General features: G+C 38.3%; 2 protein-coding genes across 2 annotated transcripts in view; one reads left to right on the top strand and one right to left on the bottom strand.

Moving 5' to 3' along the window:
• Positions 1 to 5,157: 5,157 nt before the first annotated feature.
• Positions 5,158 to 6,472, bottom strand: LOC122079782 (transcription termination factor MTEF1, chloroplastic). The gene is given in 3 exon segments (XM_042646494.1): positions 5,158 to 5,616; positions 6,088 to 6,279; positions 6,377 to 6,472. Coding segments are annotated over 3 exon segments (747 nt in total).
• Positions 6,473 to 8,486: 2,014 nt separating this feature from the next.
• LOC122079071 (nudix hydrolase 25-like) overlaps positions 8,487 to 12,530 on the top strand; it is a 6,496-nt gene continuing 2,452 nt past the window's right edge. Inside the window, exons 1-4 of the mRNA XM_042645313.1 lie at positions 8,487 to 8,743; positions 9,749 to 9,799; positions 10,314 to 10,406; positions 11,205 to 11,299. Coding sequence (XP_042501247.1) covers positions 8,678 to 8,743; positions 9,749 to 9,799; positions 10,314 to 10,406; positions 11,205 to 11,299 — 305 coding nt within the window. The 5' untranslated portion in view covers positions 8,487 to 8,677. The remainder of the gene's footprint in view (positions 8,744 to 9,748; positions 9,800 to 10,313; positions 10,407 to 11,204; positions 11,300 to 12,530) is intronic.

Raw genomic sequence — 12,530 nt, 5'->3', positions numbered from 1 at the left:
AAAAAAAAAAAAAAAGATATCGAAATCAACACTACATATGAGAAGAATTAAAACTAGAATACTACACAACAATAGAGATTGAAGCTTATGGACTCAAATCAATGGAGAACAGAGCTCCCCTGTTCTGAAGGCAACATGGATAAAGGCTACAAGTTCCCAAACATAGCTACCGTTTTGATAAAATCCCCCTTTCAAAGGACCTTCAAGGGTATGAGTTCAGAGGCATAGCTGGTTTGTCTTTTGATGATCAAATTGTTGGTTTATGGTTGTCCTTGTTGGCAACCTGGCCACGTGACGGTGATGACGTGGCCAGTTTGGGTGACATGGATGAAAATGATGATATGGTAGTGTCTAGTGTCACCGATGAGATAGCAGAGCCGCTTGGTATGTATGGGATGGTTTGATACATCCTTAGTATGTGGTGTGGATTTCTAGGTCAAAACTGGTAAAATTAGCCTATTTACGCTCGGGGGAATTTTTGACAGTGAAAATAAAATTTTTGGAAGATCATTTCTTCATGAAAAATATAGATTGTAATTTATATAGTCCAGTGCATCTGATTTTGTCGCATTCCGATACCGTATGAAGAAGTTATGATATTTATGATAGTTGAGGGTAGTTTTGATATTAAAGATGAATTTTTTAAAGGAAGTGTTCTCCATGTAACAATACGATTGGAGATTCTTCATTTTGGTGTTGAAGATGAATTTTAATTTCATCGCGTTCCGATTCTGTATGAGAAAGATGCATCATTAAAAAGGTCTAGGGGCATTTTGGTATTTTTATATGGCTGAGTCAGATGATTGAGTCTTCTGGAAAGTCGTAGAGCATCTAGTTATGGTTCCAATGCACTTCATTTCATCTCAATCGGATATCATATGAAAAAGTTATAAGTATTTCCGTAAATTCAATTTGAAAATCCAAACCGAAAATTCATCAGTATGCTCTCGGTGTTGGATGGATTTTTTAGAATTTATTTTTGAAATTTGAAGGGCTTTATGTAATTTTGAGATTTTGAAGGTCTTATTTCATAAGGGTTGTTTAGCACTAGAAATATGAAGGCAGGGGCTTATGTGTATATAAGAGAATCGGAGGGATCCTTAATACACGGCTCAGATTGAGCCACGTCAATCAGATTCAAATTTGACGTCCGTGCAAGAGCTTGCATTGAAGATGCTTATCCAAGGCTTCTCATTGGTGAAGTGTATTAGATATGATGGTGTGGCACCTCACCATATTGAGTATTGATTGTGTGTAGCACATGTGCATAGAATCTATAAAGAGATTCTCCATATCTTGATCTGAACCAATCATATCAGATCGGTTCCGATCTAACGGTCAAGATCGATGGAACTTTATTAAAGTTAGTTGACAGCGTACCGTGAAACTCGCTACACCAACCAATTGGTGATTGACAACGCGTCTGACAATGTCAGTGCTTACGTAATGATGACGTCATCGAGATTCAAAATCTATGGTTTAGATCTATTGTCTGTTGGTTCAATCGGACGGCTCATATTAAGAGATATCTTTTGATGAGATCTACGGCCAGATTTGTGCCCCTGTTACACATGTCGCCGGTGTAGCCTACGCCACCCTACGAAGATTCAATTTCAGGCTATCTCATTGCTCTAATTTCAAATGGTCATATCTCACTCATTTTAACTCGGATTTGGGTGATTCAAGTTGGAGATTCTTCATCTCTCTGAGTTCTAAATACCAATAGGAAGAAATCAGGCAGAGGAGTTGTCGAGGTGGTCAGAAAAATGAGTTGAAACTCATGGAAGGCTAAGGGTTTGAATGAAAGACTTCCATTCTCTTGTATTTCATCCATAACCCCCATTAGAAGCTTAAGAAGCTGCTGAAAACCAAGGCAACAAGCTCTATTGGTTGTTGCCAAGAGAAATAAAAAGAAAATAGAAGAGAAGAGAAAAAGAGGGAAATAGAGAAGAAATTTTCCCTCTCTTTGTGTGTGTCTTGAATGCCTCTCAAGAAAGATTTTCTCAAATCCAATTAATGGAGTTTGATGGTTCTTGTTGAGAATACTATTTCTCCATTAAAGCTTTATTTACAAGGAAGACCAGAAGAGGAGAAGTAGAGAGAGAGAGAGAGAGGAGTGTGTGTGTGTGTGTGAATGTGAATGCCATTTTTGCTCCATGAAAGTAAAGACAAGGAGAAAAGAAAGAATAAGAACAAGAACCTAGAATTTGATTCTTGTGAGTTGCTTCAAGAAACCCAAGTGCCAACCGGGGTTGAAGCATTGGCGGCACCGAGACAACGTGGTTATGGTCTGCATCAAGTGGAGATCGACATTATTGCATCTCCGACGGTTACTCCTTGCCAAGGTAACCTCACTTTTACCAAATTTTCATTATTATAAATCATTGTAAGCAAGATGTTTGATAAAATGACTAAGTGATAGTTATAGTATATTTGAGGGAAAATTTGTATGTATGAGTGCTTCACTATAGGGCATTGTTATAAGCTCAACTTTATTTTTTTTAGTGTTCAGTGGGTGCTGGACACAAGGGCTATGTGTTCCTTGGTAGTTACAACTACCTAAACCTATTTGCTGTGGGTGCGACCTCTCATATCATTATGAGAAAACTAGGGTGAAGACCTAGCCATTGTATGTCATTGGTGGAAACTGAGAATCTGTTCCCTTAGCTATGGGTGCAGTCATAATTAGTATTAAGTAAATACTGAGCCCGACAGTGGGCATTACTCCGTGCATGTAGGCAACTGACCGAAGCACGTATTTCTTGTGTTGTGGATGTGTATGCTCGTATTTGTATTGGGGATTGGAGTGCTTGGCTACAGAATGGGTGTGTACATCTGGTAGACCTGACCACTTGGTGGTGCAGTGTGGATGTGCATACGACTATGTATGTATGTGATAGTGATTACTGTGTGAGGTTTATAAGATAGCTTTGGACAGCAATACAGGTTATGTGAGTAAGTTCCGTGCAACAGTAAGAATGATCAGTAGTATACATAGCAGCTATAGGCAGCATCAGTAGACTGTGCTATTGAGGTGCAAATAGTGATTGCCACATCAGGGGTACAACTGAAAAATAAAAAAATATTTGGCACACTGATTCACCCCCCTCTCAGTGTTAATCGAGACCCAACAATAACTTGTTTTGAGAAGACCAAAAGCAGAATCCAAAATAAAATTAGAGTCCATTATCTGAGAAGACTAGAGCGGCGTTCTCTGAGAAGACCAGATCAACAGAACCCATAATATTGTCTTCAATGGGGTTGGTCCTCTAGGTTGCATCCCTTAAGGTTGAAATCAAAGAAAGGTTGATGCTTACACAACACTTATCTTCAGTACTTGGCTTATAGAAGGGAAATGGGGGTCACTCTAGTTGCTGTTAGGGCTTCTACTAGAGCCTTCAAGCTTCGGTTGCTGCTAGGGCTTTAAGCTACAAGCCTTCGAAGATTTGCTGCTAGGGCTTCAAGCTTTGGTTGCTACTAGGGCTTCAAGCTACAAGCCTTCGAAGATTTGCAAGAAGAACCTTCAAGCTTCGGTTGTTGCTGCTGGACTCACCTCGCCGGAGTCACCAGATCTACTCAAATGAGCTACGGCCTTCTGCTGCTAACGGTTTACTCTCCCAGCTAAGGTCGCGGCTGAGAGAGTTTGGAAGAAAATGGGTTCTTTTTAGAGTTTAAGTATAAAGGTAAAAGGGACATTTTGCACTTTCAATTAACGATGTTACAATTTAGGGGTACGGTAGACATTATTTTCATTTTTAGGGGTTACTCCGAGTTAGTTTTAATTTTAGGGGTGGTACTGGATAATTTCCCTTATTATTGTCATATTTTCACTATCAAACAAAATTTATTAGAGTATGGATTGGTATACGTGGTTCTGAACAACTTTCTAATTTCCACCCTCATGCCTGAGACCATCAATTGGAGTCCACAATGAGGGGCTCCTAACTACTTCCCTCTAAACTCAAAAGTCAACTATTTAACAAATAAACTCAAAAGTCAACTCCATAACCCCTCTGATATCTTTCTCTCTCTTATGACCAGGGATCATTGAATAAACTAAGGGAAAGCCCCTTATATCATGGCTATTCTACTGATCCCATGTTCTTGATTATGAATCCCAGACATAAAAATAAAAAGATGTAGTTTTCTTCATTCCTCACCCAAGATCAGCCATGATCATTTATTATCTACCAACATAAATTAAAATTGGATCAAATCTAGAACTTAAATCCCATGACACTAAAACATTGATTGAGATAGACCTTTACCAAAAGAATTCTTCATTTAAACAATAATCAAATTGGCACATCATCAACTTGCATGGCAAGAAAATAGAGGGTGCAACAAATTAGTCCGAGTTTAGGATGCGTTGGAGATATTTTACCATTTTTGTTTTTATTATCAAAATATTTAAGTAAATTAAAAAAGAGAAAAATTTGGACACGTTGCTGGGGTGCCAACCTGTGTCATTTTCTCTCCTACCCTTTAGAAATGACCACATGCCCTTTGTGTTCCAAACCCCTCATTGGTTGAGCTGCTAGTTTGCCCAACCCTTTCCCATATTATCACTTTAAGTTTCTTTATACAACGTATTCTAGATGCTCTAAGTTTACTCACACTTTTCTCTTCAAGACTGTTAAAATAACACTTTCATAGGTGTTTTTACAACTTAACGAATTTTTTCATTGTCATTTTTTTTATTCTCATAAATTATTTATGTTAAGGGCATAAAATGGTTTTAAAAAATAATTTGAAGGACTTATCGTTATGTCATTATCAAAACCTGTCGTCATGCATATTTTCCATCATAAGAAAAAATAATTAAAAAAAAAAGATTACAAATTATTTAATACCTTAATGAATGTTAGTAAAAAAAATATATTTACTAAAGTTATATCCATATATTTATTTGGAAAATTTACCGTGCCACTCCTTAGAGAATGCCAAAATGATAAGACCATCCTCCTATGTTTCATCAAATTATTCTCAGACCCCCTACCGTCAGTCACTGTTAAGGAATATACTATAATTGCTGATGTCAGCACCTATATTTTATTTTAAATATCAAAATGCCCTTATGAAATAGGAAGTACCAAAAATACCCTTACCATAAGAGTTTGGAGCTTGTTGAGGTTACCCAATGAAGCAGGCAACGACCTAGGAAGAGAGAAAGAAAAACCCTTTCTCCACGGAAGATCGGTGCCTTGGTTTTTTCCTATTCTGCAAACTAAACAAGAAATAGTGCAGAAACTCCTTCAATTCCTTCAAATTTCTCCCCATATTCACCATAAAGTAATCACATTTTGGCTCGAAATTGCCTCTGATACTATAGCACAACAGCTGAGGAAACCTCTTCACCATAGAAATGGCATCTTTATAAGAAAACCCAATGTTCTCCATGTATTCGATCCTCGGAATGAACTTGTCCTCAACACTACAAGATAACAACAAAGTATGCTTATCGACCTCTGCTATACCAATCCCTTGAAGGAAGTAAAGAGTCGGACGGAGTTGCTTCTTGACGTCACAGATGAGCAATCTGGGCCGATGAACTCTTCTGACCACCTTCCAGCGGCAAAGAGTTCATAAACTAGCTGGTACAACCAGTGGCGACACCTTGGATGATTGCTTTTCTGACCACCTTCCTTCAACTTTTCCGCCTCATTGGCTCTCTCATAATGCCACCACCTCCATTGTTGGCAGCTGAAACGCCAGAATAAGTGCGCACCTTTCCACGTTTTTTTTTCTTTTTGTCGACCAGAGGGAGAGAATCTCTATTCTCGTCACTTTCTAGTCGTCACCAAGAGTTCCAAACTTGTTTTATAAAACACCCACCATTACAAATACCATAGAAGAGTGATCCCAAGCTCATTATGATGAATTCGCAGTCAAGATCCACTGTAAAATGTAAAATCGTAACAAAGGTCAATGAAGGTACTTCCATAGATCATTTTTCTTTGCTATTTTTGTTTGTTTTTAATCTTTAAATTGTTGATTAAAAAAAAGCTTTTTGCCTGACAGTTTAGTGTTCCCTGTCTCGAACACTCAGCCATGTCACGTTTCTACTTAGAGAAGCCAATGTGAAACCCTGGAATTCAGAATCTCCGGGCACATACCACAGATTCGTCGGAATTCAGGCGGAATGAAACCCATAGAGAGCATGAAATTGACAATGGATTTGATGTTTTCGAGAGATGAGGAGATGATCAGAGGGTAGTGGTTGATGAGGGAGAAGAGGTCGATGCCGATAGACTCCAAGCAGAAAAATTTCTCTTGTAACTAAAAGTTTGGGTCAGTGTCGGATTGGGGTTCAGGGGATAAGGAAGTTTGGGGGTTTTGGAGGGCCTGTTGGGGAGGGAGATTGAAGTTTTGGAACAGAGAATGCGACCAAGAAGAGGCATTGTTCGGGAAACAGAGGAGAATTGAAGGTTGGAGAAGGGAAAATAGGGTCTGAGAATGCATCGGAGGCCATTGCTGTGAGAGAAATGGAAGGTTTCTTCCATGGCTTCCTTCTTCCTACATGGTTGGTTTGTGAGAACGCAAAGACCATTTTCTGGTTAGGAATTCCTTTTATTGTCCCCAGTAGATAAGGTTAAGAGTTTTTTAATGGTAAGGGTATAATGGTCATTTTAACTCCACACTTAACATTGACTGACGGTAGGGAGTATAAGAATAATTTGGTAAAACAGAAGGGGTGGTCTTATCATTGTGGCATTCTCCAGGGGGTGGTGCAGTAAATTTTCCTATTTATTTTAGTTCATATACTTTAGAACCTTTAGTTCTTTGTCACTCTTTTATAACTTTATTGGTTAGTTATCTTTTTTTTTTTTTTTCTAAACAAAATTTAGGAACCAAAATTATATTGTAAGCAAAAAACATATGCCCTAAAATTTTACAACGGGTAGTGAATGGTTTTAAAAATATAATTACACATGTCATTTATGGATTGATGGTTTCAACTTGCAAATAACTTATTATTTCATATTATTTTTTGTGAGTCTCAAACCCCAAAACATAAAACCTAAAAACAAATATATATATATATATATATTAATAGATGGTAGAGATGTATTATAGAACAGTAGAGTTGTTTTCAAGAAGCCCATAGAGGAGTGTAAAGTGTCAACCATACTTGTTGCTATGTCCAGTGAGGGTGCTAGAGAGGTACCAATGAGGATTTTGTGTGACTCTCTATTAAGTTTTATCGGAAATTTCTTAGGTGAGCACTCCAACATGTGGACACACACTCCAAAAGACTTTCAACCGCTGAAGAGGATCTAAATCTAAAAGGTTATTCACAACGTTAGCAAAATGTCAGTATACTATCACTCTCTCAGATGGATTTTTTTATTATTTTCTTTCTTTTTCTATCCTAATCATGTAAGTTATATCATTTATGTGGCTTCGTACGTTATGACCCTCCTTGAACCCCGCAATGGTAGGATCCTCGTGCATTGGATATGCCCATTTATGTTGGCCAATTGGTCTGACCCCACAATGTTGGGATCCTTATGCACTAGGTACGTCCATTTATGGTGGTCAGTCGGTATGACCCCATAGTGGTGGGATCCTTGTGCAATGGATATGCCCATTTATGTTGGTCAGTTGGTCTGACCCCACAGTGGTAGGATCTTTATGCACTAGGTATGCCCATTCATGGTGGCCAGTTGGTCTGACCCCATAGTGGTGAGATCCTTGTGCACTAGGTAAGCCCATTCATGGTGGCCAATCAATTAACGTGGGAGATTCTCCCACTGACGTCGTGGGGAAACATTTCCCTTTGGTATATTATTTACTAGGTCGTGACACATTAGTTAATATAGAAGAGTGCACCGATGATGTAAGACGAAATGGTTTTATACATAGTAGGGCAACAAGGTCAGAATCTCTCCCATTGGCATCGTGGGGAAACGTTCCCCCTTGATATATTATTTACTAGGTCGTAACATATTAAGGCAACCTAGAGGAATGCACTAATGACATAAGATGAAATGGTTTCATAGATAGGAGGGCAATAAGACCATTGCATATAACTAAAGATGTGAGAAAGTAAAAAAATGCTAATGGTACAGGAGTACAATAACTCCCCTGGCGGCTCAGGAAAACCTTTTCCCTTGATTATTAATTCTATTATTATATCACCACTATCAAACAAAATCCATCAGAGATCGGACGGACTAAGGGTTGGTGGTGCTGAGCCGCTTTCTAGTTTCCACTCTCATGTCTGACACTTCTCAAGTGGAGTCCACGCCCCCTCACTCCTGGACTTCGTGTCCATTCCAAACTTAAAAGTCAACGCCTTTCTCTCTCTTTCTCTATCTCTTTCTCTCTGTTTTGACTGCACCACTAATCGTCTAATCCCTTTACATGTCCGTTTGTCCTGTTGTCCTTTTGGCTTCTTCGTTGCTAACATACGCCATGATTCCATCACGATGAGCTCACAAATGTCAAATGGCCGTTCTTTTATTAAGTTACCCAGAATTCCAGAGGATGCGCCGTTTCCCCGTTGCACCTGCTTGCTTAGTGCGCAGGTTAAGGGACGCAACCTCCACCTCGTTTCCACCCCCAGTCGTCGTCATCATATTCATTCCCTTCTGTCGATCACTATGCCTATAAATAATTAGTTTCAAGGATTTGATGTGAGGAGTGATCGTACACTCAGCTTTGGAGATCAGTCATGGAAGGTCTACCTTCTGGTTATCGTCCCAACGTTGGAATCTGTCTCATCAACTCTGAAAACCAGGTACTCATCTTGGATCCTCTGCTAATTTTTTTTTTCAGAGCCCTAGAGTTCAGAGTTCATGCTTCCTTTTTTGAATTTTCTTGAGCAAGTTGAGAATTTGATTAGATTTATGGCGGCTTTATGGATTGAACGTCTTTATTTTCAGTTTGAATCAGATTTATTGCAAAAAAACAGAGAGTTTAGAGTGGTTACTGGTAAGAGGTTGGGGCGTGTTATTAATCTGTACAATTAGAGTCGCTGTAATTGAGTTTAAGATGGTTTGGACAGGTGACTGGGAAGAACAAAATATATAAATGGAATTCATCTGGTGGTAGAGTAAAAAGAAGTTAAGAAGCACAACCAGATTTGTATTTTGATTTGTCTTGGATGCCTACTACGGATTTAACACCAAATCTGTATTATATGTAGCTTTTTTTGAGTGACTCGCCTTGTTCCCAACTGAAATTAGTTGTAGCTGTGATCAATCCACTTCGGTATATTTCTACTTCTCTCAGAGTTAAAACATCTTAATGGTTGAGAGGAATATCTCGGCAGCTCTTATTGAGCTTATAGAGATCTTAGTATAAACTCTACAATCACATTTTTGTAAACTCCGCCCCCTACTCTCTCTCTCTTTCTCAACCTCTCTAGCTTCATGTCCTCCTCACAATTCATTAATTTGCATTTATCTATAAGGCTTGTGACCACTGTTCTGCCCACAGTGTGTGTGTGTGTGTGTGAATCTTCATCTGTTTGGAGAGGTCCTGCACTCCTGTGGAGCAAGGACACTGAGGCATAAATCGATTTCTAAATTATTACTGTAAATGTTACTGCCTAGAAATAACAAAATGATGTAGCATCTGATATAGCAAAATTTTAGACAAGTGTTCTTTTGACTTTAGACATAAGCTTCTATTGCAATAATGATGCTTGCCACTCTTCCTTCTTTCCACCCTGCTACAACTGTACTTGCATAAATCTGATATTCAACTTGTATGATAGTAAATCTGTGGATTTTCCCTGCAGGTATTTGTGGCTTCAAGATTGAATCTTCCTGGAGCATGGCAGATGCCTCAGGTAATAAATACTCTGCTTGTTTTAGAAAATACAGGCACACACATTGATAATAATATACACATACTTTACGGCAGACTATTATTTGCAAATATGCTTAAAACTGTCAAAGATTCATGGCCGCAGGGATTGAAGGTTCTTGCCTGGTCTCTTGTTACATAGGCAAGTGCCTATGGCTTAGGTAGCTTGACAAACCAAGTTAATACACATTATAAAATGCTTGTTCCGTCATGGTTTGTGTTTAAATACACAGTATAGTCTATAGACTTAAATGTCTGGACAGGATCTATTTGGCCAACATTTGGAGTAAAGCTTAGTAAGATTAGTTGTGCTTATGTAGACATCCTTGGTACATTTGTCAATATGACTTTATGTTTTCATTGGTATGCAATTGATACAGAGTCTGTTGTGTCTGTGTCCAGTTTATCTAAGTATACCACCATGCAAATGATGTATATATCCGAGCTAATTTTGCAGTTGTGCGTGACAATAATTTTTATTAGCAATCTCAATGTAGGGTGGTATTGAAGATGGCGAAGAACCAAGGTCTGCAGCCCGTAGACAACTACAAGAAGAAACTGGAATAGTGTCGGCTGAAATTATTGCAGAGGTTAGTCAAGAAAAGGTTCCATATGACAGGTTACTGCTATTTTAGTTTTGAATTATAATATGCCCATGCATACATCTAAACACCAAAGAAATTTGATTTCAGAGAAGTGAAAAAGAAATAACAGGAATGCCACTGGAGCTTTAAGACAAAAGGCATTTACACGTCCAAGAAAAACAGATTAAAAAAAATTTGTGGGGGGTGGGGGGGAGAGGTGGGGAAATGGTGCTTACTGAAGAGAAACAGTTATTGGTATTGGCATCTGTTTCCTGGGACAATTTAGATACAGATTGGTATGTGAAACCATGGAAGGTTTACAACCTTTAGTGTCACTGTTGCCAAACTTGGATTGAATGATAAGGTATGGGTGATAAAACAGAAAGGCTATTGTTTTGATTACAGAGGAAGAAGCTAGAAAATTGGCGGGCTTCTCAGCTTCTCTCCATGTTTGTTTTATTTCCCAGTGGGAAGCTCTTCCCTTTAGTAATCTTTAATTGGTTCCATCATGGATTGGCCTTTTTTTTTTTCCTTTTTCAATGAAGTTATATCATGGATTGTTATCAACCTTTTTCCATGTGTGTTTACCTTGCGATAGGAAATACTTATATGCAATAGCTTGAAGGAATTTTCTCAATCATATTCTGAATTTAATGTTAATTCCAGCATGGTGTGATCTCCGGATACTATACCAATGAATTAGTGTTGTGATCTATTACTTTGCCCAGTCTAGCTGAATAAGTAGGCTGGGTAAAATAGTCAGAGGGCTTTTCATACTAATGGTTGGAAATTATGTATCAGCAGGTTCCTGATTGGCTGACATATGACTTTCCTCCTGCTGTAAAGGCCAAAGTTAATCGCTTGTGGGGAGGTGAATGGCATGGGCAAGCAACAAAATGGTGCGTTACACTTAACTAGAATTGCATCATTTTGTCAACAATTATGGTAGATTAGCATTTCTACGCACGGAATGGTAAAAATACTAAAAGAAACCTTTTTTTTTTGGGGGGGGGGGTGCATTGGATTTCAGTTCGGGTTCCTTTTTTCACCTGCTTCCTTACTATATTGATGTATTATGTATGCATTCATAGTCAAATTCACTGCATACAGATCTTAACTATGCTGCCAGAATGACTTGAATGTTTGTGAAGTAAATTTGTTTCATCAATTAGATATTAGTTTCTGGGGTTCTTTCAACCTTCCATTCCTCATCACGTCGCCCATTATATGAAATGGAATGCCCTCCAGTCATATTGTTATGTATGTGTTGATGGTCAAATTTGCTACTTACAGGTCAGAACGACACTGCAAGAGTTAATGTCTTGAATGTTTGTCATGTAACCTTTTTTACATCAGTTAGAAATTCGTTCCTGATGGTCTGATCATCAATATTGGCAGTCTATTCCTCTTCTCATCACTTCTGATGGGAATAGGGTTGGCCTCTAATTAAATTTTAATATGTGACATAACTCTATAGTCATTAGTTGATTCAAAGCTCTAAAGCATAACTCTTTTACTTTATTCCCAATTATATATTCTGCATTCTTGTTCTATAGTTCTTGATGGATTTTAAGTTTTCATTTTTACATTACATTAATGTGCAAGGTTTAGTACAAAATGCTCAGTATCTTGATGAAATTAAAAACTTGGGATTTTCTTTCCGTTTTGTATTGGAATCTGTTGTTGCCAAAATTGTGCTTCGAACCATCATTCATCAGATCAGTGAAGCTTTATCTATGAAACTGTACCGTTAGACGCTTCTGTCAGCTGAAATATGTGCACCATTGAAATCTGTGCTAAAGGAAGTGATGGCAAGCAAAGCCATCTCCAAGCAAGTAAAACTGCACTAGTAGGAGTAATTGCTGAACTGTAAGGGCTGCCATTGTGTTTGTCCTCTGTTGCAAGTTAAGCAGTGAATGTCTTGGTCTGGGATGGTAAGGTGTGGAAAATTTTGTTTGGGGGGTAGAGCTTTTGTCTGTTGGTGTGATTCCAAGGTTCCCACGTCTTCCCATTACTCGTGAGTAAAATTAAAATTATGTTGAGGAATGCTTCCTCACTCTTTCCTTAATGGGTCATCTTATTTATGGACAAATGACCAAGTAAACCTTTTCTTTTCACTTTTTTTTTTTT

The sequence above is a fragment of the Macadamia integrifolia genome, chromosome 5 (assembly GCF_013358625.1).
Source record: "Macadamia integrifolia cultivar HAES 741 chromosome 5, SCU_Mint_v3, whole genome shotgun sequence".
Lineage (NCBI taxonomy): Eukaryota > Viridiplantae > Streptophyta > Magnoliopsida > Proteales > Proteaceae > Macadamia > Macadamia integrifolia.
Note: the sequence above shows the minus strand (reverse complement) of the source record. Positions and strands in the feature narration are given on the sequence as shown.